The sequence below is a fragment of the Xenopus laevis genome, chromosome 3L (assembly GCF_017654675.1).
Source record: "Xenopus laevis strain J_2021 chromosome 3L, Xenopus_laevis_v10.1, whole genome shotgun sequence".
Classification (NCBI taxonomy): Eukaryota; Metazoa; Chordata; class Amphibia; order Anura; family Pipidae; genus Xenopus; species Xenopus laevis.
This window is the reverse complement of record NC_054375.1, coordinates 136,040,668-136,067,373: the sequence shown is the minus strand read 5'-3', so window position 1 is coordinate 136,067,373 and position 26,706 is coordinate 136,040,668. Positions and strand designations below refer to the sequence as shown.

At 41.4% G+C, this 26,706-nt stretch overlaps 1 protein-coding gene across 4 annotated transcripts in view; it reads left to right on the top strand.

Moving 5' to 3' along the window:
* The window catches only part of ebf2.L (EBF transcription factor 2 L homeolog), a 61,041-nt gene that overhangs the window by 21,494 nt on the left and 12,841 nt on the right, over positions 1 to 26,706 (top strand). For 3 of the 4 annotated variants that reach the window (XM_018250596.2, NM_001085678.1, XM_041584859.1), the window contains 2 exon segments: positions 21,255 to 21,336; positions 26,325 to 26,442. In XM_018250596.2, coding sequence (XP_018106085.1) covers positions 21,255 to 21,336; positions 26,325 to 26,442 — 200 coding nt within the window. 4 annotated transcript variants of the gene reach the window in all.

Genomic DNA, 26,706 nt, shown 5'->3' with positions numbered 1-26,706 from the left:
CGGTATTCGGCCGAATCTTTTGCGAAGGATTCGGGGGTTCGGCAGATGCAAAATAGTGGATTTGATGCATCCTTACCAATAACAGAACGTTAAAGGCTCATATGCATCAGTGTTTAATTCATGCCGTATTATTAGATTGTAGCATTTGGAGGAATTTGCGTTAAGATTTCCTTGATATCCCTTGTTTCTTCATGCATTATTGTGATTTTTTATAATAGATATTACTTGCCTCCCTCAGATCAAAGATAAGCAGCAGCAGCATGGTGACACTTTACTGCAGGCAGAACCTGACATCTGGCTCTGACTTGTGTTTCCCTTTAAAAGCTTACTATAGAGCTAGTCTATATCATGAAGAATATAATTTGTTGGGAGCCGTCCTCGACTGCCAACTTGTATTTGTTCCTAAATGATGAAACGCCCCTATAAACTGGCCAGGAAGGGTGTTACATGCGTTTTTGCTGGGCTATGGACCAGACTTGTGAATTTTGTGGCAGTAAACTCTATAATGTTCAAGCAAGAATATGGTCTAATGTACTGAATCCATGTGGGATAGGAGAGTTCTATTCATTAATGAGAATTAATGAGAAAACGAGGATCTCGGAGTTACATGCCCTTTTTTACAAGCAATGGAAAGTGCTCAGCTGATCCCACAATGTGCAGGGCTGGGAAATTCATGTTGGATATTGTAATAAAATTCCAGCCATGGCGAGAGGAGAGCTTAACGCATTATGTAGGCCTACAAGTCTGGAGAGACCTTCTCTGGGATGATAAGGGATATACACACACAAGAACATTATCAGGCTATTGCTCCTGTATTTGTATTATGCCTTTGGTGCATATCTGGACCATGAATGTTTTTATGTCTATAGATGTTGGTGGGTGCTCTATGTGGATGAGAATATTTCTCTGAAAATATAAGGGGAGTATACACATCATGAACCTAAAGAAGGCCATCGTTTTTTTGGATAAATAAAGTGAGACAGTGGGGCTTTAGCTTCAGTGTTAGAGAGAGTCTATGGTGCCCTTGTGCTGTGGCCTCTCATTGAGCTGTCATTAGGAGAAACTGACATTTGTCCCCAGAGAAAGACCTCGGGAGGCCTCAGTATATATTTCTGTTTTCAGAAGGGGGTGTTAGGTGTCATCTCTCCTTTACGTAGGTGTTGGAGGTCGACTGAGGAGAATTGACTTATGAAGGTACCAATGTATGGTGACCCTAATATTGACCTTGTTGACCCATTTGTTTGTTGGTTAGCCCCAGGGGTCCCCAGAGTGGAGGTTTATAGAAGTATTTAACTGGATGTTTATGGCCCGTCTCTGAAATTCATTTGGTCCATGCCTGTTCCAAGGAAATGTGTATAATTCAAGGGGGAAGGGGGGGTTAAGGTTTGAGCCCAGCAGGAGTGGGGAGTCTGTTGACCTGAGAAGTTGCAGGAGAAAAAAAAAAACAACAACAACAGGAAAGGCAGAATCACGTAGTCGTTAAATATTGAACGGACCAATTCTGAGTGACCTCTCATCAATAAATAGAGAGGGCTTTCCAGTAAGCCCCACTCTTAGCTTAAATGAGACTAGGAAGGACCCAGCGAGAAAGAAGGACCTTCGGTAACCAAGGCTGACAAGAACGACTGACATAAAAATAGAAATTTACTTTAATACTAAATATTCATTTTGGCAAAAATAATTGTTTAAGAAAATTTTTTTTTTTCTTTTGGAAATGGAAATTCTTCAAGGATAGTATATGGAATCCGTTATCTGGAAACCCATTATCCAGAAAGCGACGAATAACAGAATGGCCCTCTTCCCTAGACTTCATTTTAATTAAATAATTCCCATTTTTCCAAAACGTATTTCTTTGTAATAATAAAACAGCAGCTTGTACTTGAGCTCCACTTAGCTATAAAGTAATTAATCCTTATTGGAGGCAAAACGACCCTGTTGGGTTTAATTATTGTTTAGCTGATTTTTTAAAAGTTGGAAAACATGGGAATCCAAGTTACAGAAAGATTCTTTATCCAGAAAACTCCAGGTCCCGATCATATTGGATATGTAAGTGCCTATACCCACTGAGTAACAGGGACTAGGTAGCAGAATACAGTTTATTCAGTGCCACTTGGAGTTATTTTGTTTAAAATAGCATTTTTGTTTAAACTTAGCTTTAAACTACACCTCCATGCGCATCAATATTGCACCCATGTGTATTTTAAGGGTAGGGGATATTAAACAGATTTCATGGGCTTCTGACAAAGTACAAAAGGGCAAGCATCGGGTACACATTGTAAGGATGCCAGGGGTATTAGATGAAGGTGGTTACTAGGTGGTACAGCAACTAAATGTTGAGAATATGGCATCATATAGGGTTGCACCAGCTAAGTTCCACTGGGGAAGTGATTTATGGGAATGATGTATAACCTCAGTAAAGCACTGCGTTTTATAAAGATATAAAAATGATAAATAAAGCCCTTAAAAGACTGTTGATCAAACTGGCAAGGCTATACGCGAATTCGCGGCAAACTTCCGCATTTCGAGCCGTTGAATAAATTCGCAAACTGCCACAAAATTTTGGATGCGAATCCAAAATTTTGTGTCTGTTTCGCAAATTTATTCGTCGGCTGTGAAATGCGGAAGTTTGCTGCAAATTCGCGTCGCTTTCTGGATAACGGGTTTCCGGATAACGGATCCCATATACTATCCTTAAAAAAATTCTACATTTCCAGAAGGAAAAAAAAAATGACTTTTCTTAACCAATTATTTTTGCCAAAATGAATATTTAATATCCTAGTAAATTTCTATTGTTATGTCAGTTGTTCTTGTCAGCCTTGGTTACCGAAGGTCCTTCTTCCTCGCTGGGTCCTTCCTAGTCTCAACATTATTCGGACTCCCATTGACTTTAATGCCGGCGTCAAAATTGATGCCAAAATTCGCCAAAAAAGTTTCTGCGAAGCGAAACGGGACAAATTCGCCGATCACTAGTAACTACGGCTCCCAGTATCCTGTGTAAAAAATACATGTAGTGGTGAACAGATCTGTTGAATAAATCTGTTGTATTGGGTGGAAAGGGGGGGGGGACTGTGGGTGGATGAAGTAAATTTGATATCCCTAGTGTATCTGATCCATATGGTTTAGATTTGAGCTTAATTGGCGTTGCTATGCCTATATCAAACAACTCATTTAAAATGCAAAGGAAAGCAATTAACTTGTGTACAGTCGAAATGTGATGTGGCTGCTTCGTCCTCCCATATCCTACAATGAGCGGCACCCCAGAAATAGCATGCAAGGGTTTTAAAAAAAAAATATATATATATATATCCTAACTGTCATGACATCATGGTACTATAAGGATATGGATTCCGTAAGTGGATAAGGGATGTAATATCTATCATAGAGTGCCTCCTGCTATTATCACATCTGAGGACATTCAATGAGCAGTTAATGAGATAGAGATTGTGGTGGAAACATCATGAGTGCATATATCAGCGAGGTTTAGAGCAGGGGGGTGGCTGGGTAACTATAGATGGACCTATTTCAGTATGTAGAGCTCCGCGCAGCCCCAGTTAGTGTAGGAGGAAAGCTGTTAGTTGTGGAAAGTAGGCTCCTTCTATCCTAGGGGGATCTCTTTGTTTTGACCCTCTGACCTCAGCTCTGCTGAGTGTGGAAAACCGGGAATCCCTGTGGACCTCAAAATGAGCGAGGAACTACCCAGCAAGCCTTGCACAGTAACTGCTTCACGTCCCACCTTGGAAATGTGTGTGTCTGCTGCTGAATATGAAACGAGCAGGAGAATTCATGGAGAAGGTCTTTCTCCCACACCATAAGGAATTACAGAATGGGCCAAACTGTTTTGATCAGCAGCATCAACTCCATGGCCTTTAACTGTATGTGGCGTGGTCAATCCTATTTGGTTTTGGAATATGTCGTTTTGGTTGTGTTTAAAATGACAATATTTCATATGGACAGATTTACTGCGTATGACATCACTAAGCATAAATTGTAAATGATAATGACATCATCAATCATGTTTTTAAGGATATATTTTACAGGTCATTCGTGGCCTTTGTATACATTTTTTTTACCTCTACCTCCCAATGGGACACTAGGTAGAAATATTGCATGTAAGGACAACTGGTGGCAGTGGCACTTATATTATTATCTGTCATTTATATAGCTGTTATGTAACAGCTACACGGCTATACAATAAAAGACTAATTTAGATACCAGTTTAGATGCTGAGTTTGTCGTTTTTCAGACTCAAAAACAGCATGTACAAGTATGGGATCTGTTATCTAGAATGCTGGGATTTTCCGGATAACGGATCTTTCCATAATTTGGATCTTCATGCCTTATGTCTACTAAAAAATCATATGAAAATTAAATAAACCCAGTAGGTTGGTTTTTCTTCCAATAAGGATTAGTTATAACTTAGTTTGGAGTCTATGAAAGACGGACTTTCCATAATTAGGAGCATTCTGGATGACTGGTTTCCGGATAATGGATCCATACCTGTACAACCAATGGTTCTCTGTAAGGAGATTTCAGTGCACATGCTGTGAGTGTGTTGCTTTTTAAACTCAAGAATTCCATGTGCAAGCTGTTGGCAGTTGTGTGTAAGAAGATATGAGTGTGGATGCTTGTGTAGCTCTTGAGGTAGGCGCATTTACAGGCAACTATCTCAGGAGGACTGTTAGGAACGTGCCTATATTAGATTAAATGCTCTGCGCATAGCAGATGTGTATAATGTACAAAGTACCTGCATCTGTAACAAGCCATTATGTAGAAAATATGGGCGATTTAAAGACATTCAACTCTCTTTATTTTCATAACTTTTAGTTTACCTTCTGATGCTTTGAATGTTAGCATAATTATCCTATGGTATATTAACTATAGGCTGGACTTATTGTTATTACTCCAGCCTATTATTAGGAATCTGCACTCTGTACAACCACAAGTGAATGCAGTTACATTCAAATAGTATGGGTCAGTCGATCCTACCCCACAGTTCTTGCTTCGTAATCTAAAACACAATAAACAAGTTGGAGGCATGGGAAATAAGGACTCTCCCAACAAGATGGAAGCATGGGGCAGAAGGACACACCCAAAAAGATGGAAGAACTGGATACAAGGGCTCAAAAAACAAGATGAAAGCATGGGGCAGAAGGGCACACCCAAAAAGATGGAAGTACTAAACACAAGGGGTCAAAAACCAAGATGGAAGCATGGGGCAGAAGGGCACACCCAAAAAGATGTAAGTACTAGACACAAGGGGTCAAAAAACAAGATGGATGTATGGGACACAAAGTCTCACCCAACAAGATGGAAGCATGTGACACAATAGCTCACCCAACAAGATGGAAGCATGGGACACAAAGGCTCACCCAACAAGATGGAAGCATGTGACACAAAGGCTCACCCAACAAGATGGAAGCATGTGACACAATGGCTCACCCAACAAGATTGAAGCATGGAACACAATGGCTCACCCAACAAGATTGAAGCATGGAACACAATGGCTCACCCAACAAGATGGAAGCATGTGACACAAAGGCTCACCCAATAAGATGGAAGCATGGGACACAAAGGCTCACCCAACAAGATGGAAGCATGGGACACAAAGGCTCACCCAATAAGATGGAAGCATGGGACACAAAGGCTCACCTAACAAGATGGAAGCATGTGACACAATGGCTCACCCAACAAGATTGAAACATGGAACACAATGGCTCACCCAACAAGATGGAAGCATGTGACACAAAGGCTCACCCAATAAGATGGAAGCATGGGACGCAAAGGTTCACCCAACAAGATGGAAGCATGTGACACAAAGGCTCACCCAATAAGATGGAAGCATGGGACGCAAAGGCTCACCCAACAAGATGGAAGCATGTGACACAATGGCTCACCCATCAAGATGGAACCATGAGACACAACAGGTCAACAAACATGATGGAGGCATGGGACACAAGGGCTATTATTTTTCAAGCATGGGTTATAGAGAATTTCAACAAAATACATAAGGGACAGTGGGAGAAGAGGACAAGGCACCTCTCACTTCTGGGTCTTGCAGGCGATGGGGAGTCGTGGGACACTCACATTACACTCAAGCTTTGCCACAAGTCAAATACATCTAAATCTGTTCTTTTACTTTCCATCTCCTTAACCTTGCCATTTTCCCTGACTTTGTCTCTTCTCTTAATTCCCTTCTTCCTCTTCCTTTCTACCCCCACGCTCTTAGAGCCCCCTCACTAATTATTACAGTGGGAGCTGGAGTTAATGGTTGCTATCACCCCAGAGGTTTGGGCAGCCGCCTCAGATAAGATGCTAGAAGTAAACATTATTAATTACAAACAATTGCCTGAATTAGAATTTTTTTGTGCACCTGCTTCTTTCTTAATTAGCCGAGGGCCCTTGGTTGGGTCTGCAGAAAGTCTTCCTCAAACATTCAGGCAGCCCTCTGATAACATTTATGCATCACCATTAGAAACAACGAATTGGCAGCCAAACAAATTCTCAGGCTTGGTCTCCTAGTGCACTTGTTTGTGTGCACCTTCCTTCTACTCAAGTCTACAGGCATTCTCCAAGGTTAGCACTTAGCTCGTATTGTGCCGGATTTAGGGATGACCTCCTGACCTTCTCTAAAATATTCATCTCAGTGGTACAGACTTCTTAGCATTTTTCTCCCTGTTTTACAGTGCAGGGGATTTGTGCTCCTACCATCTGCAATGGGAGAACATCTGTTTTGTGACACACTTCCTGTGTCATTCTAATGTTAGATCATCACTTTGCAAGGGCTGGAGAACAGCTTGGAAAGACTTTAGTTTCCCAATCCTTCACCTCTCATCTGTCGGCTCTGGGAGAACAGCTCTGACCTTCCGCTTTTCCAAAATGGTTTCATCTCATTTCACTTTTACTGCCAAACATTTAGGGGGAAAAAAAAATCAAAATTTATGGGGAAACAGCTCAAATGTAATTTTCCCATGAAAAGCTGGATTCCTCATGTTGAATGAAGTACATCAGCTCAGCCTAAACATACATGAACTGAAGAAATTTGTGACTACATAATGTGGGCATTCATAGTTCTCCTACACACATGCATAGCAGAGTCTATTGTTATTATTTGAATATGCTTATAATACATAAATGACACTAATAACCTTCAATATGTGCTTGTGATTATAAGAACTTCCCTACTTTAAAACATGAAGGAACATGTTAGAAGTCAACTCCATGACTTGATCTGTATAAAACACATTTCAGCCTTATGTTCTGCTCCAAAATGTTAATTTTTTTCTCTTTGTCTGTCAAACCTTTCAGTTAGAGCCCCCACTTGAATCTCCAACATATATCCAGGGCCCCCACAAACTTTCAACCTGAGGCCAGGTTGAGGGATGCAGTTATAGTTTTAAGAATATCAATGACAGCAAATACATATTCACCTCAACTCACCCTAACTGACCTTCAAGATGGGCTTTCAGTGGGTTTCATCCAGAATAGGTGCTGGTCAGATCTCAGTTAAAGCAGGGCTACAATAAGTAGAATGCAAAGCCAGAAACCAGTTAGTATGGAGAGGATGCTGAACCCCATCAAGGGTAAAACTAGGCTGTAGGTGGGATCTAATCAGCATCTTCCCTGGTTGGAGGAAACCAATGGACTAAGTAGATTGTTAGAGTAACACTTGAAACATAGGCAAAGGAAACAATCAGAGATGGTGCAAGAGTGCAAAGGTTTACAACACGACTTGTACAAAGCAATCTAAATCTAACTTCACAAATTATAGGCAGCTCAGTGTCTTCGAGCTCAAGCTCAAGGACCAGTAATAGTACAGGTATTAAACATAAAGCCAAAAAGAACACAAACAGAGGCATTGGCATTTTTGCATCCTCTGATTTATCTACCTGGACTCAGATGAGGACTGCACTGTTGGTGGCCCTCAAGGACTGGAATCCACTGCTATAGCCCATACACATTCCAGCTCAGCTGGAGTCATTTGGCCTTCACATCTGTTTGAATAGAGGAGACAAAAAAAACAACCTTCTCCTAAAGCAACTGGCGTTAAAGGGAAACAAAAACAAAAACGCAAGTTCCTTGTATAAGAAAACATTTTTAGAAGAGTTCACTGCTGGGCATGTGGTGTCCCAACATGATGAAGCCCATTTATGCCCTGAGCATCTTAAACTGTCCCTACAAAACATTTACTGAAAATACACACTGCTATAATATTATTGGGCCAATATAACTTGGAGTGGAAGACAGGTAGAGGAAAGTCTGGGCAATCGAGCGAAAAAACAACGGGGGAGATCATGTTAACAGAACACAAATAACAGAAACATGGGGAACATAGAATTATGGGACCTGACTGGGGGTTGGGGCAGAATGGCATCAGCATATGTTGGAGGGGGACAGAGGGGTCCAAATAGGAACCACCCACAGGAAGCCAGGGTTTGGCACAGGGCTGGAATTCAGGCTTAGGCAAAGTGTCAATGATAAGCTTAGATCAGGTTACTGAAAAGCAAAAGGAAGGAACCCAGATGTGTTAAAGTGATGGAGGGGGCTTACACTGTGAAAATAGCCTAGGACAAGACTACTTTTTTTTACTTCCAAGGATTTGGAGCAGAGAAACAAACCCTTTTACCCTTGTCTTCAAACCATCAATGATAATGCAACAAGGGGATGAGCATTGCACACCAGTTCATGGGGAGGCATTCTTGGTTCCTCCTATGCAGGATTCTGGGAGTTGTAGTTCTGAAAATGCTCCATTGAGAACACTTCTCCCACCTTTAGCGACTTTACTCTTTATTGAGTAGTGCAATCCCAATAAGTGATTTTGTTCTATAGCTAGATACACAGCAGAGAGAAGATAAACTAGTACTAGTAATATGTTCGTAGCCTGAATAGCCCTTCTAAGAGCACTCAGCAAACAAACACTCAGCGCTTTTGGTTATTGATCAACTTCCTACCAGTCTATAAAGGATCATTGTGGGGAGGAAAGGGTTAAGGCGAGAAAGCAAGAATAACCGAGTGTGTCGGAAAACACATACTTTCTGTATCCCCAGGTTTTTATCCTCGCCTTAGGAAAAGAAAAATCCACAGCAAAAAAAAAATTATTGCGTTTTGTTTTTAATGATTCCTGTTGCAATCCATTATTTAAAGCCCCCCTGTGCATTCTGGTATCAGAAACACACTTTGGAGAGGCATTGTGGGTAATTTCTAAACGAGTCTCTGCTGGATTGGTCTGTAGCTAGCTGCCTGTCACATGGGATTTTTGGAGGGGGTTCTGCTTTCCACCCTCCTCGCTCCTTCGTGCACATTAATATATTAATTGGCATGTTTTACACTAGTTTATTTAATGAGGTGCGCTGGTGCATTGGAAAGCTCTCTGCTGATGATTGTACAGTGTAAATGAAACAAAATATCGCCCTGCAGAGAGGAAGTGCAGGAGGGAGATTTAAATGGCATTCAGTGTGGGTTTCTCTGGGCTTTAGATGACTGTAGGACCCAGGCACTTGAGTGACTCCAGTGCAGTCATTACAGGGCTCTTTAGGGACACCCAGAGGTGGCACTAAACTCTCTCCGCACACACGGGACAGATTTAGTGTACTGTGCGTCATGCTCTGCATTGAAACGAGCAGTGTCCTGGTTGTTTGAGTCACATTGCAGTATGAGGAATGGATTTTCTTCTCCTGATAATGGAGGGGCGTCATAGAACTGCTTTGCAGCTGGGGGTGATATGCACAAGTCCTTGTTGGGACACTTTTGCCTAAGGAGGTGTCTTCTTTAGACTGACCAGTACCAGCATGATGGTGGCAACACTTGAGTAGCAGAATCAAGCAAAGGCCTTCTTCTCTGGTGACCTTCCCAATTGAGCAACTCCTCCTAATTTTGGGCAGTTTAAGTTGCAGGTCGCTTATAATTCCATTTTAGAGATACCTTCCAGGCCATACTTGATTTACTCGAGTCCCCACCAATGTTTCAGAGCAGAGTATCTTGCCTTCTAGTGATGGGGCTAAATATGTGGGATCTATGTACTATACCTCACTTTTCACTGCCTAAAAGAGGACAAGCTCAATATCACATCATTGTGAAACTGTTTCCTTACAGTAAGCCGAATTATAATAAAATGATGATGTTATCCTAAGAGGTTCTAGAGTACTCCAGCAGGCATTATATTCTTTTCAAGGGCCACACCCAGTTGAACAGCCCTGGTCTATAACAACTTGTGTTGATAGAGCTCAGTGTTGGACTGGCTATCAGAGTTCCAGGAAGACCCCTGGTGGGCCCAGGATTCAGCGGGTCTTTCTGGTCACCCAAGCATTTGGCTTGGCATGCCTGTATATCAGGGCATCCTCTGTTTATGGGGGGAAATGGATGGATGAAAAGTGAGAGTATGTAAAAAGAAGAGACTAGAAGAAAGGAATAGGTGAGCGAAGAGAGGAGGAAAATTATTTTGAAGTGGTCTAAGATTTCCTTTTGAGATCCTGGCATCCAAGTCTGACGCTGGTAGAATTTTTTTCTGTAATGTTTAGGGCTGGGACACACTGGGCGATTTGGGGAGATTTAGTCGCCTGGCGACTAATTGCCGCGACTTTCCACGACCAATCTTCCGCAAATGCTTCCCCTCTCTCTGCGCCTGGCTAAAATGAAAAATCGCCTGCGCTAATCACACGCGGCGATTCGTTTTCCGAAGTCGCCCGAAGTTTCCTCGTGAGGCAACTTCGGGCGACTTCGGAAAATGAATCGCTGCGTGTGATTAGCGCAGGCGATTTTTCATTTTAGCCAGGCGCAGAGAGAGGGGAAGCATTCGGGGAGAAAAGTCGCTGCGATTAGTCGCCAGGCGACTAAATCTCCCCAAATCGCCCAGTGTGTCCCTACCCTTATGATGCAGTACATTTGTCTCATGCAATATGAAACATAGCTAACACCTTTCTGCATTTCTTATGGAACTTTTCCCAACTAAAATCCATTGCTCTGCAGGGAAACACGTTGTGGATCTGGGGAATTTTAGAGCCAACGCAAAGGTAGAGGAGGAAATGAATATTTAAGACAAGCTGTGAGTTTCCATCTGCCTGAGTCCATCCTGGGAAAGCTTTACCTGCTTATCACCTGTCACATATCCCCTTGTTATACCCCCCTGCTATACAGAAACCCTTGCTTAAGTTTAAAGGGTTGCAAATGCTTCCTCTTCTCCTGTAATGCAACATAATGAATGTAGATAGAAAGTAACATGAAATATTATGAAATAACACCCCAAAATAGTAGAATAATTTTGTGAAGCTGAGAGTAGCAGTTTAATGCAATGCTGAAGGCTGTTTTAGAATTCGGCAGAAAATGTTGGCGCTTAATAAATAGCTGTTTATAATAATAATAATAATGATAAGTAGCGATGGTCGTTTTAATTGACGAGTGGCTAAAGCATAGAGGGTTTCACGCTTGAGGCCCCACGTCAAATAAGATGCTGAGAACTTGGAAGAAAATAATGAGGAATACAAACATCAATCATCATTAATAAAGAGATGGGAAATTTGTTAAACATGGACGAAACCCCTGGCGCTGGTGCTGCCAAGTGTATTGCTCCCCCTTATTCCCCATTGAGTACAGATGATGTATCCTACAATATCCATAGCCCGGTGCCTGTGTCCCACTGCAGGTGGCTAGAGTTAAAGGCACAGATCCTGCAGGGCAGAAAGTAATCTATCCAATGCCCAACGCCCCCAGCAGACAGAGAGAAAGAGGCAGGAGTCCATGTCTCTAAAGACAATGCTGCTGACACCCGTCCCCACCCTCTGACGGTGGGACAATGAAGGTGTGACAGCCCCACGCGCACAGCCATGAGCATCCTTATTGTTGTCTTCCAAATTCACAGCTACGTTCCCTCCCCCCCATAACAGTCAGTTGCGTCCCCCCCTCCTCCCCGGACATCTGCTCAGCTTGTTCCTGGGGGATGCCTATGTAAACAAGGGGGTCTCCTGGGAGGTGAGAGTAACCTCCCCCCCCACTGAAATGTTTACATTAAACAACTTCAGAAAAACATTTCTCATATAATGATCCTGTCTGGTGGGTAAGATTGGCATATTGCAGAGGTACATGGTGCTGGTAGTATACATTACATTAAATTAAGGGGCAATTCTAGAAGATCCTTCATATTAAACTTCAGGCATGAGTTATTTTGTCTCCATGCCTTGTGGTGCTAATGCAGCCCATGGAAAACATGGTGTCAATAAATAGAATGGAAATTATATTGTTGGACCAGTTCTACCCATTTAGTTACTTTAGATCCTTACTTTTTATATATCTATGAAACATGAGTTAATTAGATTTTTTTCCCATACACAAGTACCTTTCCTTTTTGCAATGTCACATCTCTGCTGCTTATTCCACCCCCCCCCCCCCATTATCCTTTTTTCCGAGGGCACAGACATAAAGGCAATTCATCATCCCCATTACAATGAAAGTTATGTCTGATCTTAGGATTTGGAAGTCTGTGCAGATCAGATGGAAGCAGTAAGTCCAATTTGTTACTCTGGGTACTGCTAATAACAAGACACACTATTGGATGCCAGAGAAAGAAGAACAAATATGGCGCCAGCATGTTCCATTCATGCTTAGTATAGGACAGACATATGAACCACAGAGCAATATCAGGGAAGAGGCAATGGATTATTAAGACCCTCATGCCGCTGAGGAACCTCAATGACATCACAACGTTAATAGAATCTGAACATTCTGTATGGACTGAACTGGTCTAAGCATGGCACCTCTAGTTAAGTACTTGGTATGACAGCTCCCACTGCTATGTATATCTGCCAATCTACAGAAGAGGAATGGTCTGTGCAATCGCATGGAAAATAATCTGGCTTTCTACACAGGGCACAGGCAGAATTCGGAGAGAAGGTGGCTGCAAAATGAGTGGTAGATATGGAAGATCCTTACAGTAGATCTGGTGGGGATAAAGACATTAAAGGGATTTAAAGTGGACAGGACAGATTAACAACAGTTTGAAGGAAAATTATTATTAATGGGAAGATTAGATGCCTCAATTGGTTCTTCTCTCCTTCCAATTATAATTTGTTGTGTGTGGCACTATATATATTTATATATCCACCTCATTTACAAGTCAGGCTCTATTGTATTGAGTCGAGCAAACATAGACGTTAAATATGGCCGTGAGTCAGTTGCCCCTGGGCTTTCTTCTGTATATCCCAACACCTCTGAATAGAAGGCAAAAAATAGGGGGGGAGAAAACAGAATTAATAATCAGCTCATTGATTTTTTTGGAACCACAAATCTGTGTCTGTAAATTGATGGGATGTTGTATGTTTGTGTTGCCCATGGGGGGGAGGGTGCCATGAATTAAAGATGGTAGCCTCCCCCTGAGACGCTGGATGTCAGTTAGTGGAGGCATGAAGTGATATTCTCTTTGGCTGCTCAGTGCGGCTGCTATCACCGACGGGAAGATCGCATCCCCGCTCCACCATCCATCACAGCTTATTAAGCGCTGCTCAACGGCATCAGACTCTATTGAGTTGCCTTAAATTGGAAGCAACAACTCGGCGCAGTTAGGCCGCAGACAAATTTGATTTGGGTTCCCCCCCCCTTCTCGTTCGCACAGAGACGGGTTTAGTGATTTATTCCTGATGATCTTAAGCATTTCGGCTCTTGGGACGACCGCAAGGGTCAATATGTTATTGGGAGAAAAGAAGTTACACTTCCAATTACTGCACTGTGTTCATACATGCCATTCAGATACTGGGATCATGCATACGGATAGGATAGTTTAGACAAACGAATACCAAATTGCAACTAGTCGCACAGACCCCCATGAAAATAACTGGGGGTAAACATTGCCCCCCCTAGTTGTAGGTCTCATTGATCATTTGGGTTTACTGTTAAAATGGGAATGGAGAAAGTCGTAGCTCCTATAGCATCAGGAGCCCATTCATGGTTTAGACTGAGCATCTTCTTTGCATGACCAAACTATGGTGCTGTCCTTTTGCTCTTTAAGGAGAATTGCCTCTGGGTAAACACATGGCCGTTCCCACGCATATACATAAATGCAGTTCTGTGTGCGTTTGAAGGATCCTTCATAATTTATTACAAATAGTCAAGCCCCAGGGTAGAAGTTCCATGCCAATACATGCCTTCAGGACTATTTCTCTGTCATGTTGATAACTGACACATGCAGGAAAAAAAATGTTCTAGGCAAACATACTGTAAGTCCTTCTGTCTATCAATGGAAGAAAACTTACATTACGGCTTTATAAGGCACAATATTGTGTCCCTTTAGTTAAAGGGATACTGTCATGGGAAAAAAAATTTTTTTCAAAATGAATCAGTTAATAGTGCTGCTCCAGCAGAATTCTGCACTGAAATCCATTTCTCAAAAGAGCAAACAGATTTTTTTATATTCAATTTTGAAATCTGACACGGGGCTAGACATTTTGTCAATTTCCCAGCTGCCCCATGTCATGTGACTTGTGCCTGCACTTCAGGAGAGTAATGCTTTTTGGCAGGCTGCTGTTTCTCCTTCTCAATGTAACTGAAGGAGTCTCAGTGGGACATGGGTTTTTACGATTGAGTGTTGTTCTTAGATCTACCAGGCAGCTGTTATCTTGTGTTAGGGAGCTGTTATCTGGTTACCTTCCCATTGTTCTTTTGTTTGGCTGCTGGGGGGAAAAGGGAGGGGGTGATAATCACTCCAACTTGCAGTACTGCAGTAAAGAGTGATTGAAGTTTATCAGAGCACAAGTCACATGACATGGGGCAGCTGGGAAATTGACAAAATGTCTAGCCCCATGTCAGATTTCAAAATTGAATATAAAAAAATCTGTTTGCTCTTTTGAGAAATGGATTTCAGTGCAGAATTCTGCTGGAGCAGCACTATTAACTGATTCATTTTGAAAAAAATTTTTTTTCCCATGACAGTATCCCTTTAAATGAAGGTGTGCAACACATATATCAGAGTTAACCCAGGACAACAGTTCCTTGTTCTGACTCTAAGCAAACATTAAGCCTCAGGAAGACCTGTTCGAGCCACTAGCTTTTCTACCATATCTTTTGTACATCCATATCCAGGAATACTGATGCAGCTGTGTCCTCACTCGGGCCAGTTAATTAAAAGCTATATGATACAGGAGGATATAGAACAGCTGTACGGGGAGGTGATATCATTTCTAAAATGTGTCTTGTGGAAGGGGGATTGTGTGAGCTTTTTGGGGGGTGTGAGGTGAAGAGTATCACAAAGCAGTTGAGATAAATCATGGCTCGGGAACAATGCAATTCTGGACAATGTTGGAATGTCTTGACAAACTGTGGCTTGAGATAATCTTGCATTTTTTCTCATACTTTTTTTGGGTCCTGCTCCACCTCTAAACGTTATCGTTTGAATATGGTCCCCCTAACACATTGTTGTATCGGCTATTCAACTAGAGTTCCAAGAACATCTAGGTCAACAAATGCACAGGGTTTCCAGGAGAAAGAAGGTCAGATTGGCATTCTCTGAAAAACTCTCTCATAGGTTTAACCCTCAGCCACAGCTTCAGGCCCCTCTAAGGGTGAAAGTCCAACATTTTCCGAACATCTACTCTAGAAGAGCATTAAGTATTTCTCTGCTTTGTCAATACAGTTCCCCTTAATTTATGGTCTTTTTCTCCATCAGACTTTTATTAATACCCTATTCCTATCTTTTCTCCTTCACCTTCAGAATATTGAGCTATACCATGTCTCTTTCTCCTTGGAATGGTAAATGTTGCCCAAACAGAGCTGAAATATGTTCCATACAATCGTCATGGGATAGGATGGCCAATTCACCACTCTGTGTAGATTTCACAGTAATTAAGGTTCTTGACCTCTAGAAATGTAAAATTGCAGTTATTAGTACAAGTCCTGCATATTGTGGCATAGCTTGCCCTAAAACAAGACCCTTTAGGCATGTCAGAGAATTGAGCTGATGTTTTTAGGCACCTCATGCTTTGGGTGTTCTTGAATTTTGATGTTCCTTAGTGTTCTTATGTACTCAAGAAAACTATGTAGTGGGGTGTCGTGAATTTTTTATACAATTGTAACTTTTTATAAATTAATAGACTAACCTATTTTTAGATCAAATGTTTGCTCTCATTCTCTAACCTCACTAGATCATTAAACGCTAGCTGCTGATTGGCTGCTATGTTTTACTGAACCGGGGGCCAAACTGTGCCCCAATTACTGGCAGTAGTGGCATTTTATAGTCCCTATGGGTGCCAGCTTGTGATGCCAGCTCTTTTTGCTTTCATATATGCATATGTGGGCAAGAGCAATGCCGTGCTCCATTCCTGGGCTCATCCCTGCAACAGTCCCTGGCACGGAGCCCTTAGTACTTGGAAAGCCCCCTTTCTCCATCGCCGAGCGGATTCAGCACTAATAGAGCTTAATTGTTTCACTGGATCAATCAGCTGCTGCCGGCACCTGGGATGAAACTGACTCTAGTCTACATTATCAGTGCTTGGGTGCTCTAGGCTCACTCTCAAGGCTTTGATATACCCCTCCGACTTTAATAGAATTACACGTCCTAATGCAACATACGGCTTGCTAATCCTTTCCTACAAACTCTCTACTGCGTTCTGTATTGTAACCTTCTGTGTTCCCCGCACCATGTCTTCTGTAAATTCGCAGCCAGTTATGCATCCCGAGCACACATTAAGTGCCTTACTTGCTGAAACCCCCCAGTACTCGTGTGTGCCAAGCCTTCCCCGTCTCCCCTCCTCAGAGTGTTTATTTACTGCGTTTCCCAACACTTATTTAGCAGTTTATAGAAAGCCGTGCAGAGTCTTACAGAGCCTCGAACACATTAAAAAAGAAGTCTGCGCTTATTAATTATGCAGGATTAGTCTAATTATAATTCAGCAAATTAATTAGCGACAGAAGGTGTTCTGAAACATTGGAGTACATTTGCATGTTAAATGGAGAGGGTACGCCGTAATATATGTAAATATATGCATGGTTTCATAGTTTAATTTAAAAATTTGCAGCTGCATATGGTATGGGAGCAGGTGAAAAGTCAGTTTTAGTTTAATGATCCTAACAAACATTGGAGGGTTATGAAAAAATAAAAAGGTTTCCAAGCCTTGAGCCTGGCTCGTAGAAACACAGGCACCGAGAGCAGATAAGTCCCACCAGTACTGTCAGTCCCACTGGCATATAGTTACAGAGTTAAGCTGGGTTGGAAACAGAATAAAGTCCATCAAGTTCAACGTATATATATATATATATACTTATACCAACCTAGCTGTACAAAAGAATCCAAGCCCCTCCTAAAGGCAATAGGATCTGCCACCATAACATCATCCAGCAGAACATTCCACAACCTCACTGTGAAGAACCACATATGCAAGGGGTGGCCTCTGATGTGTTGATTTATGGGATAAAGATTCCCCGCTATCTGCCTATAATGTCCCCTTGTCCAGAGAAGTCAACCCCAACCTTGACAGTCTACCATCATAGTTTAAATTCTTCATCCCTTTAACCATTTTAGTTGCACTTGGTCTCTGCACTCTCTCCAGCTCATTTATATCCCTCTTAAGGACTGGAGCCCAAAACTGTACTGCATACTCCAGATGAGGCCTCACCAGGGACCTATAAAGAGGCAGAATTATGTTTTCACCCCTAGAGTTAATGCCATTTTAATGCAAGACAATGTTTTATCTACAAAAAATCCCAGACTCTTCTCAATTAAGGAAACTCCCAACTGTATCTCAAATGTATATTATCTATGGAGGTTAATGAGCCTCGCACCAAAATGTTTCTAGAGTACCCACAAATCTTGAGATCTGTTTCATACAGTATATAAACATTGACACAAACTATTGGTCAGGACTATGGTGGCATCTCTGTACTCCTGGGATCTTCAGTACCTCTTGGATGTACTCTATGTACATTGGCATGACTACAAACACTTCTGCACTGCCTCTAGATTGCCACACTTTTTAAGATCAAGCCCTCCCCCTATAAAGGTCCAACCTTGGGTCAGGTCAGTCTTAGTTTATAACAATGTTACAAATAAAGGAAAACAATGGTGCAATTGCCATTTAGACACATGCCCAGTTGTATTAAGGAGTCCAGGATAGCAATGATCCTTCAAGCTGTATGTGTTTATTATAAAGAGATTTTCTTCAAATTCCACCCTAGATGGACTTCAGGCTAATTCCCTTTCTACCACTGCTCCAGGCTGCCCCATGGGAACCAGTGCCACAATTTGGGAACCACTGCTCTATAACAAATGTGCAAAAACGTTATTAAGTTGCTAATCTAGGTGCATATATACATCTGTTACTTTCTGAATTATTTATTGTAGGCAAGCAGAGAGTCTTGGTATTGTCCTATAGGTCTTCTTTTGGGTGGTGATGCTCTTAATGGAAATGGTTGAGTTAATATGTTTCCTTATAATGGCCTGCTAAATACCAATATTCTTCATGGGCAAGCTTGATCCAGCAATGTCTGTGCAAAATAAAGGCAGTACGGCCGCAGTCATTCTATGTCAGCAGATAATGATTATTACAGAACATAGTTCTGCAATATTATTAAAGGGTTATCAGTATTTATTTACTAGTACCAGAATACCAGTTTACTGGAAATTCCTACCTTTCCAGTCTTTACAAGGCTAAAGATTCAACTAGGTCAGTTATAATCTCCTGAGTGTATTCTGACCTCACACCTTGAGACTGCAACTAAATATGAACTCCATTATTTCCCCAGGTACCCCATTTTCCTCCCACGCCCCAAAAACATACTGGCAGGTTAACTGTGCTTGATATTATTTGAAAGTAACTTTATTAGGTCATTAAGAGGCATTGTTTGGTCTTTGCCATTGCATTCTATTCTCACCAGGCCACCGTGATGTCAGAACATGCCCCCCGGCTGCTTGCCCATGTCCCTTGCCAGTTTCTTGGTAGAGGATTATTAGGTCATTCTTGAGTGGAAAAAGTCTAGGAATGAGAAAGCAAATATTACCTTCTATTCATCTCTTAATATTTTCATTAGGGGAAAACACATTAAAACGTATAAAAATATGTGACCTGTTATCCAGAAAGCTCGGGACCTGGGGTTTTCCAGTTAAGGGAATTTGTATCTCCATATCTTAAGTCTGCTAAAAAAAAATCACTTAAACTAGTTCTGCCTCTAATAAGGAATAATTACTGCAAGTCTTAGTTGGAATCAAGTACAAGGGACTGTTTTATTATAACAGAGAAAAGGGAAATCATTATTTAAATATTTGAATTATTTGCTTTAAATGGAGTCTGTGGGAGATGGCCTTTCTGTAAATCATGGCATTCTGGATAACGGGTTTCCAGATAACAGATCTCATACCTGCATAATAAGATTATAATATTTATAAGATCCAGCAATGAATTCCTTGTGTTTTTGGCACCGCTTCTCAGTACATAGCACTCTATCAGTTAATGCTGGGGAGGCTACATTTTTGGACATCCCTACATAACTTATTAATAATCACCTCCCAGCTACATTGCTTTATACATATGTGGATGTGTATACGTACAAAAAAATACTTACCCATACATAGGGCACAGAGGGCTTTACTCTGCAGAGCTTACGATCTAAAAGCAGCACGTGAAGCACATGCATAACATTTGTGTGAACTTGTTGTGTTAACTCTTGTGCTTTGTACATTATTGTGTATAGCATGTAAAGGTGCCATCTACAAATTGTGTATTGCAGTTTGCATATTGTTACACAGCTGTATACTGGAAGAATGTTACATTCTTGTGTTACACACTGTTTGTGATATGGGACTAAATTCTTTCGGTACTCTCTGTGTCGCTGATTGCATCTTTTGTGTTGTGTATATTGTTAATGAGTGTATTTGAGTAACACCAACATTTTCATTATTTTATTGTTTGTGTTTCTGTTGCAGTGTTCCGGCCCTGCCTGTACATATATTTGTGTATGCGTGGGGTGTACACTATATACCAGTACTGTGTATTATTTATGGATGTGTTGTCTGCTGCTTGTGTAGCAGCCGTGTTATACAGCGGTATGTGTTTTTGCTGTACCGAGGTGTGTATGTTTGCGATATGAAAAAGTATATGCCTCTCTGCCTTTAATTCTGGTCTGTACGTGTGAGCTGTGCTGGGATTTTGGGACTGCAGTAAATGTGGTTGTCATAGTAACAAGAGGAACCGACTGACTCACCTGGGACCCAAACTTACTGCAGGAACACAAAGCTCTGACCCACACAGCTTCCTAATGTAGCCCCCCTTTCCCCAATTCCCCCTACACACAGCTTACACAGTATGTGTGCATAAAACAGCACATATATATATATATATATATATATATATATATATATATATATATATATATATATATATATATATATATATATACAGGATGGATGTGTGTATTACACAATACATGGAATATTCTTAGAGTGCATTTATTGGAGGAGCACTGGCAAGGTAGAATGATCTAATTATTTGTAAAGAAATAAATGTAAGGCTTTGCGATTGTTTCAATGTCTGACATCCATAAAGGCAAAGGGAGGGGTGGCTCTGTATAAAAGAGCTTAGAGTCTATCCATAATAAAAATAAAAAAAAAGTCCAGTTGTCACTGTTGTTTTTTGTCCCTGAGCTTTATTATAATTGACGTGTATTGGTGCTCAGGACTGAAAGTCACAGTTATACTATGGACTACTAGCTGTGTATACAGTATATCTGACCATATGTAACAAGAGAGCTTGATTAATAAATAGTGAATATGCTTAAACATACTGACTATTTATTTAATGCATTTGTGCTGCAGACTTTATTGCTTGATTCCAGCTTTAATAAATCCAGTTGCCTGTATACACATAAATAAACGTCTTGCTCAGCGGAGGTAACATGAAAGTTCTTGCAGCAGTGCCTCCCAGTGGCTCAGTGCAATTGCAGAATCGCTAAGGGCAGTTCAATTGCACTACATTGTTCCCTCGGCCAGATAAAAAGTCGAGCACTGGCAGCCAGAAACAAGAAGGCTCACTAGTGTTCCAAGGCATGTCCATGCACCAGTCACCTCCTGTATGATGCAGACACAGTGAGAACTACAACTCTCTCTCTCTCTACTTTATTCTAGGAGTGCAAATAATTGTGGCTTAGGGGACACAAATGACAATATGCCTTTAAAAAAAACATATTTTGCCAGTGACTTTATATTCTTGCACTGTGCAGCCGCGATGGCTAATGTAATTAGGGGACACAGCGTCACCTTCTGCAAATAACACTTTATTCTCTTTCTCCAGATTCTTCCTTAAGTTCTTTCTGAAATGTAACCAAAACTGCCTGAAGACTGCAGGGAATCCTAGGGATATGAGACGGTTCCAGGTGAGTTCTTCACCCGATTCTGCGCTTATTAGATCTATTTTACAGATTTACAAACCCGTTATCAAGAAAGCTCCAAATTACGGAAAGGCTGTCTCCCATAGGGACATTTTATCCGAATAATCAGAATTCTTAGAAATTTCCTTTTACTCTATAATAATAAAACAGTAGCTTGTACTTGATCCAAACTAAGATATCATTAATCCTTATTGGAAGAAAAACCAGCCCATTGTCTTTATTTGATGTTTAATGTTTTCTAGTAGACTAAAGCTATAAAGATCCAAATTAAGGAAAGATCCCGTATCTGGGACAATTTAGCTCCCTGCTCTGGTCACTCCCAGTAATGCCCAAAACCCAACCCATATTTTGTAAGCCCTTTGGGTTGTAATTTCAGCCACGTAATGTTGCAGCGTATATTATCATTTATTGTATTTGTCCAATGAATATATTAAGATTTCAATTTGTAATTATTTTCTGGCCTGTAGAAAGATACAAAAAAGCTATGCTAGAGTAAACCATACATTGGGAGGGAATAGTGGCCCCATAAACCCATGCTGTTGCTTCCATATTCTTCCCCTCAATTTAATGCTTCCTCTGGGAAGTCTTGACACTATAAGGGTAGGGGCACACGGCGCGATTTCGCCGCGATTCTGCGCTAAGTGAGTTGTCGCTGCGTTTTTTAAGCCGAAATAGCTTTGCTAACTTTGGCGCTGACGTCAATGCAAATCGCGGCGAAATCGCTGCGCTAATTCACACGCGGCGATTCGTTTTCTATTGTCGTCCGAAGTTGCCTCGCTGGGCGTTTCCGGGCGACAGTAGAAAAAGAATCGCCGCGTGTGAATTAGCGCAGCGATTTCGCCGCGATTTGCATTGACGCCAGCGCCAAAGTTAGCAAAGCTATTTCGGCTTAAAAAACGCAGCGACAACTCGCCCAGCGCAGAATCGCGGCGAAATCGCGCCGTGTGCCCCTAGCCTAAATCATTCTTTTGGGGCAGCTAATTGCTCTGCTCACACTGTGGCTAGGGTTACCACCTTTTCTGGAGAGAAAAACCGGCCTTCCTATACATTTATCTTTTTTCCGTATTACAGGTATGGGACCTGTTATCCAGAATGCTCAGGACCTGGGGTTTTCCGGATAATGGATCTTTCTATAATTTGGGTCTTCATGCCTTAAGTCTACTAGAAATTCATTTAAACATTAAATAAACCCAATAGGCTGGTTTTGCTTCCAATAAGGATTACTTATATATTAGTTTGGATCAAGTACTAGCGACTGTTTTATTATTATAGAGAAAAAGGAAATTATTTTTAAAAATTTGGATTATTTGGATAAAATGGAGTCTATGGGAGACAGCCATTCCATAATTCTGAGCTTTCTGGATATCGGGTTTCCGGATAAGGGATCCTATACCTGTAATAACATCAGGATCAACCATAATTTTTACCCACCAGGCCGGTAAAATACCGGCCAGATGGCAACCCTAACTGTGGCCTTATGTCTTTCCATAGCTTGCCATACTGGCCCAATATCACTGGTACAGTTATGAGACCTGTTATCCAGAATGCTTGGGGCCTGGGGTTTTCCAGATAACAAATACGATCTCCGTACCTTAAGTCTACTAGAAAATCATGTAAATATTAAATAAACCCAATAGGCTGGTTTTGCCTCCAATAAGGATTAATTATATCTTAGTTTGGATCAAGTACAAGCTACTGTTTTATTATTACAGAGATCATTTCATTTGGATTATTTGGATAAAATGGAATCTATGGGAGATAGCCTTAATAATAATAATAATAATAATAATTCGAAGTTTGCAGTATAACGAGTTTCCGAATAACGGATCCCATACCTCTATTAAGGTTGTTAGTACCATCTTTTACAGGGCATTCCAACTAACTCCAAATAAACACATAGGTCTGCGGGTAGCCGTTCTTTCCAGACCAGCCATCCATTCCCTGCAAGAGCCATAATAAAGAAATAACAATAAAAGTACAAAAACAAGAGAAAATCTGTTCTTACAATTAGGGGTTTTATGTCGGAGCTGAGCCGTGCTCTCACCCTGGGCTCCTATCACCTCTCCGGGACACCCTGACACCTCAGGCACATTTAAACATGGAAATAGTTAAAGTGGAAAAAACCCTTGACCCTGATCTGTTTAGATAAGATGTAAAGATTTCCCAAGGTCAGGGGTCCCTTGTGTAATGTTACCGAGCCGGGGCCATGTCTGACCCTCAAGTCTACAGGGTGAGGGCGGTGGAGGAGAAATGAGAGAAAGCACTAAAAACATGGTTACAAGACAAATAAACAAGCACTTTCTGACTATTTCATTCCTGTACACCCACTGCTTTTATCTAATACATATGCACTCACTCCATATTTAATACATAAACACCCACTGACTCCTGTTCATTACATTCTGCTGCGTATTTAAATAATACAACCCCGCAGCTCCTAATTTAGAAATATACATCCACTGCCCTGTATTTTATAAAGATGTGCCCGCCACTCTCTATTTAATACAGATACACCCACTGCTCTGTGGAATATGCAAATTAGAAGATATCCAGAATTAGTTAATTCAAAATTTAAAAAAAAAAATATTTCTTTTTTTTCAGTAATAGTAAAACAGTACCTTGTACTTGATCCCAACTAAGATATAATTAATCCTAATAAATAATAATGTATTAATTTATTAAGGCAAAATAATCCTATTGGGTTTCTTTAAAATTTAAATTATTGTTTATCCTATTGGGTTTCTTTAATATTTAAATGATTGTTTAGAAGATCTAAATTAATGAAAGGTACCTTACCCGGAAAAAAACCCAGGAACTGAGTATTCTGGGTAACAGGTCCCATACCTGTACCTACAAATAAATGGAGTACACACAACTGACTGTGGGGAAATCTGCATGACAGTAGCGGACCCAAATGATCCCTAAAGTATTTTTCCACCTGCTAACTGCCAGTTTTCCAAAGGACAATAGCCTGGCCCATGAGTGCACCCTCATGTCCAATAATTGCCAATGACACCAATGAGGAGCGATTTTGGGGCATTTTGTCACCAACCTTTGTGGGTATTGTATTCCTGGAATATGGCTGAGTGCTATTGCCTTTAATTCCAACAGTTCTAGAGCAGCAATGCCTTAAAGGGGTTGTTGACCCTTTAAATTAACTTTTAGTGTGATGTAGAGAGTGATATTCTGAGACAATTTGCAATTGGTTTTCACTTTTTATTATTTGTGATTTTTGAGTTATTTAGCTTTTTATTCCGCAGCTCTCCAGTTTGCAATTTCAGCAATCTGGTTGCTAGGGTCCAAATTACCCTACGAACCTCGCCTTAATATGAAGAAGAGACTGGAATATGAATATGAAAGTAGCAATAACAATGAATGTGTAGCCTTACAGAAATGTTGTTTTTAGATGGGGCCAATGACCCCCATTTGGAAGCTGGAAAGAAGAAGAAGAAGGCAAATAATTCAGAAACTATAAAAAAGAAAAAATGAAGGCCATTTGAAAAGTTGTTTAGATTTGGCCATTGTATAACATACTAAAAGTTAACTTAAAGGTGGACCAACACTTTAATGATAAATCAACCCCATTGTTACCAACTTTGTCACACTATAAGGGCTATGGCATGTGGGACGTTTTGGACTCCCTTGCCTCCGGTGGATAACAGGGCAGTTAAAATGCCCCCTCTCTGCCTGTTACTGATCCTGATATTTTTGAATGACAAGAGCCCAATTTAATGCATTTGGAGTGTGGACAACCAGTCACCAAACCCTGTGCATCCAATAGGAAACTTGTCAATCAATAGCATAAGGAGCAGTAATAGGCAGAGAAAAGTATAATATGCCCTGTGTGCCAGGGGCCTAAGAATGTAACTGCTGCACCCATGTTTGCCCCTTAAGGGCTAGTCCACACGGGGAGATAGCAACGCGTTTGCGGTCGCGACGACAAAGCGCCGCGACAGTCGCCGCGACCGGCGCAGGCGACAGTTTTGTATGGGCGCCTATGTAAAAACGCCTGTGCTAACCACACGAGGCGATGCGCTTTTCAACAGTCGCCTGAAAAAGCCTGGCGAGGCATTTTCAGGCGACTGTTGAAAAGCGCATCGCCTCGTGTGGTTAGCACAGGCGTTTTTACATAGGCGCCCATACAAAACTGTCGCCTGCGCCGGTCGCGGCGACTGTCGCGGCGCTTTGTCGCCGCGACCGCAAACGCGTCGCTATCTCCCCGTGTGGACTAGCCCTTAAGCCAACAACCCCCTCCTTATTACCTGGGGATGAAAGAATATTGTAAAGGACAAGTGCCGGCTGCTGCTACATTAATCTACCCTATAACTAGAGCTGACGGCCACAGAGGAAACATCAGAGGCCCGGAGTCAGCTGATCCTGCTCCGAGCTGATTCAGCAGCACAGAAATGGGCTGATTGTTACAATACAGGCGTTAGAAAGTGATAAAAATAAAATCCCGGCTAGTGACTCTGTTGGGAAATCAGTGCCAATAGCCAGTAAAGTGAAGATGAATGAATTTTTAAACAGCCTTATCTTTTGTTATTGTTCATTTTGTACAGTGCCGGGTAAGCAGCAAGTGTCATCTTTATGACCTGCCTTTTAGTTTTCCCTTTACTGTCTCCTAACCACTAAATACCTATGCAAACGTATCCAAAAAATGATTCATCATTTGATCATTTCCCCTTTAAACTTAAAGTGTAACTCAATGAAAAATAAAATGAAAAGGGTGCCTGAGGAAAGAAATATCATTCTAAGCAACTTTCCAATATACAGGACACTATTTACACATTTTCAATACATTTCAAAGTTTGGGTAAATGTTATTGTCTGCACTGCTGCTTCTGACTTTTGAAACTATGTGGCAGTTGATTATAAGAGCTGTGAGTGCAGGGAAGATCACTGTTTGACCCTTTGTACAAGAGTGAATGTTATAGCCTCCCCTCACTTTAACATTGTGTTTACCTGCTTTCCCAGGTCGTCCTCTCCACCACCGTGAATGTAGATGGACATGTACTAGCCGTGTCTGATAACATGTTCGTCCACAACAACTCCAAGCACGGGAGAAGGGCGAGGCGGCTGGACCCCAGCGAAGGTACGGACCCTAGTCTGGAGTACGGTACGGAGCTCTCCCTCTATAATCATTCAAATTCTTGAGTGTTTAATGGGATCAGACTGTTGAAACTGGGTTACAGGGATAATATTAGATGTGTGGTACTAATGGGCACTTTAGGAAGGCTGAGATAGATTCCTGCATCAGATTGGGTATCCACGGAATACCCACAAAGTAGTCGGGTTTCAGGCAAAAAGTCCCCAATTCCTTGGCCGTGCCGGTAGTCTGCTGGTAACCCGGCTGGGT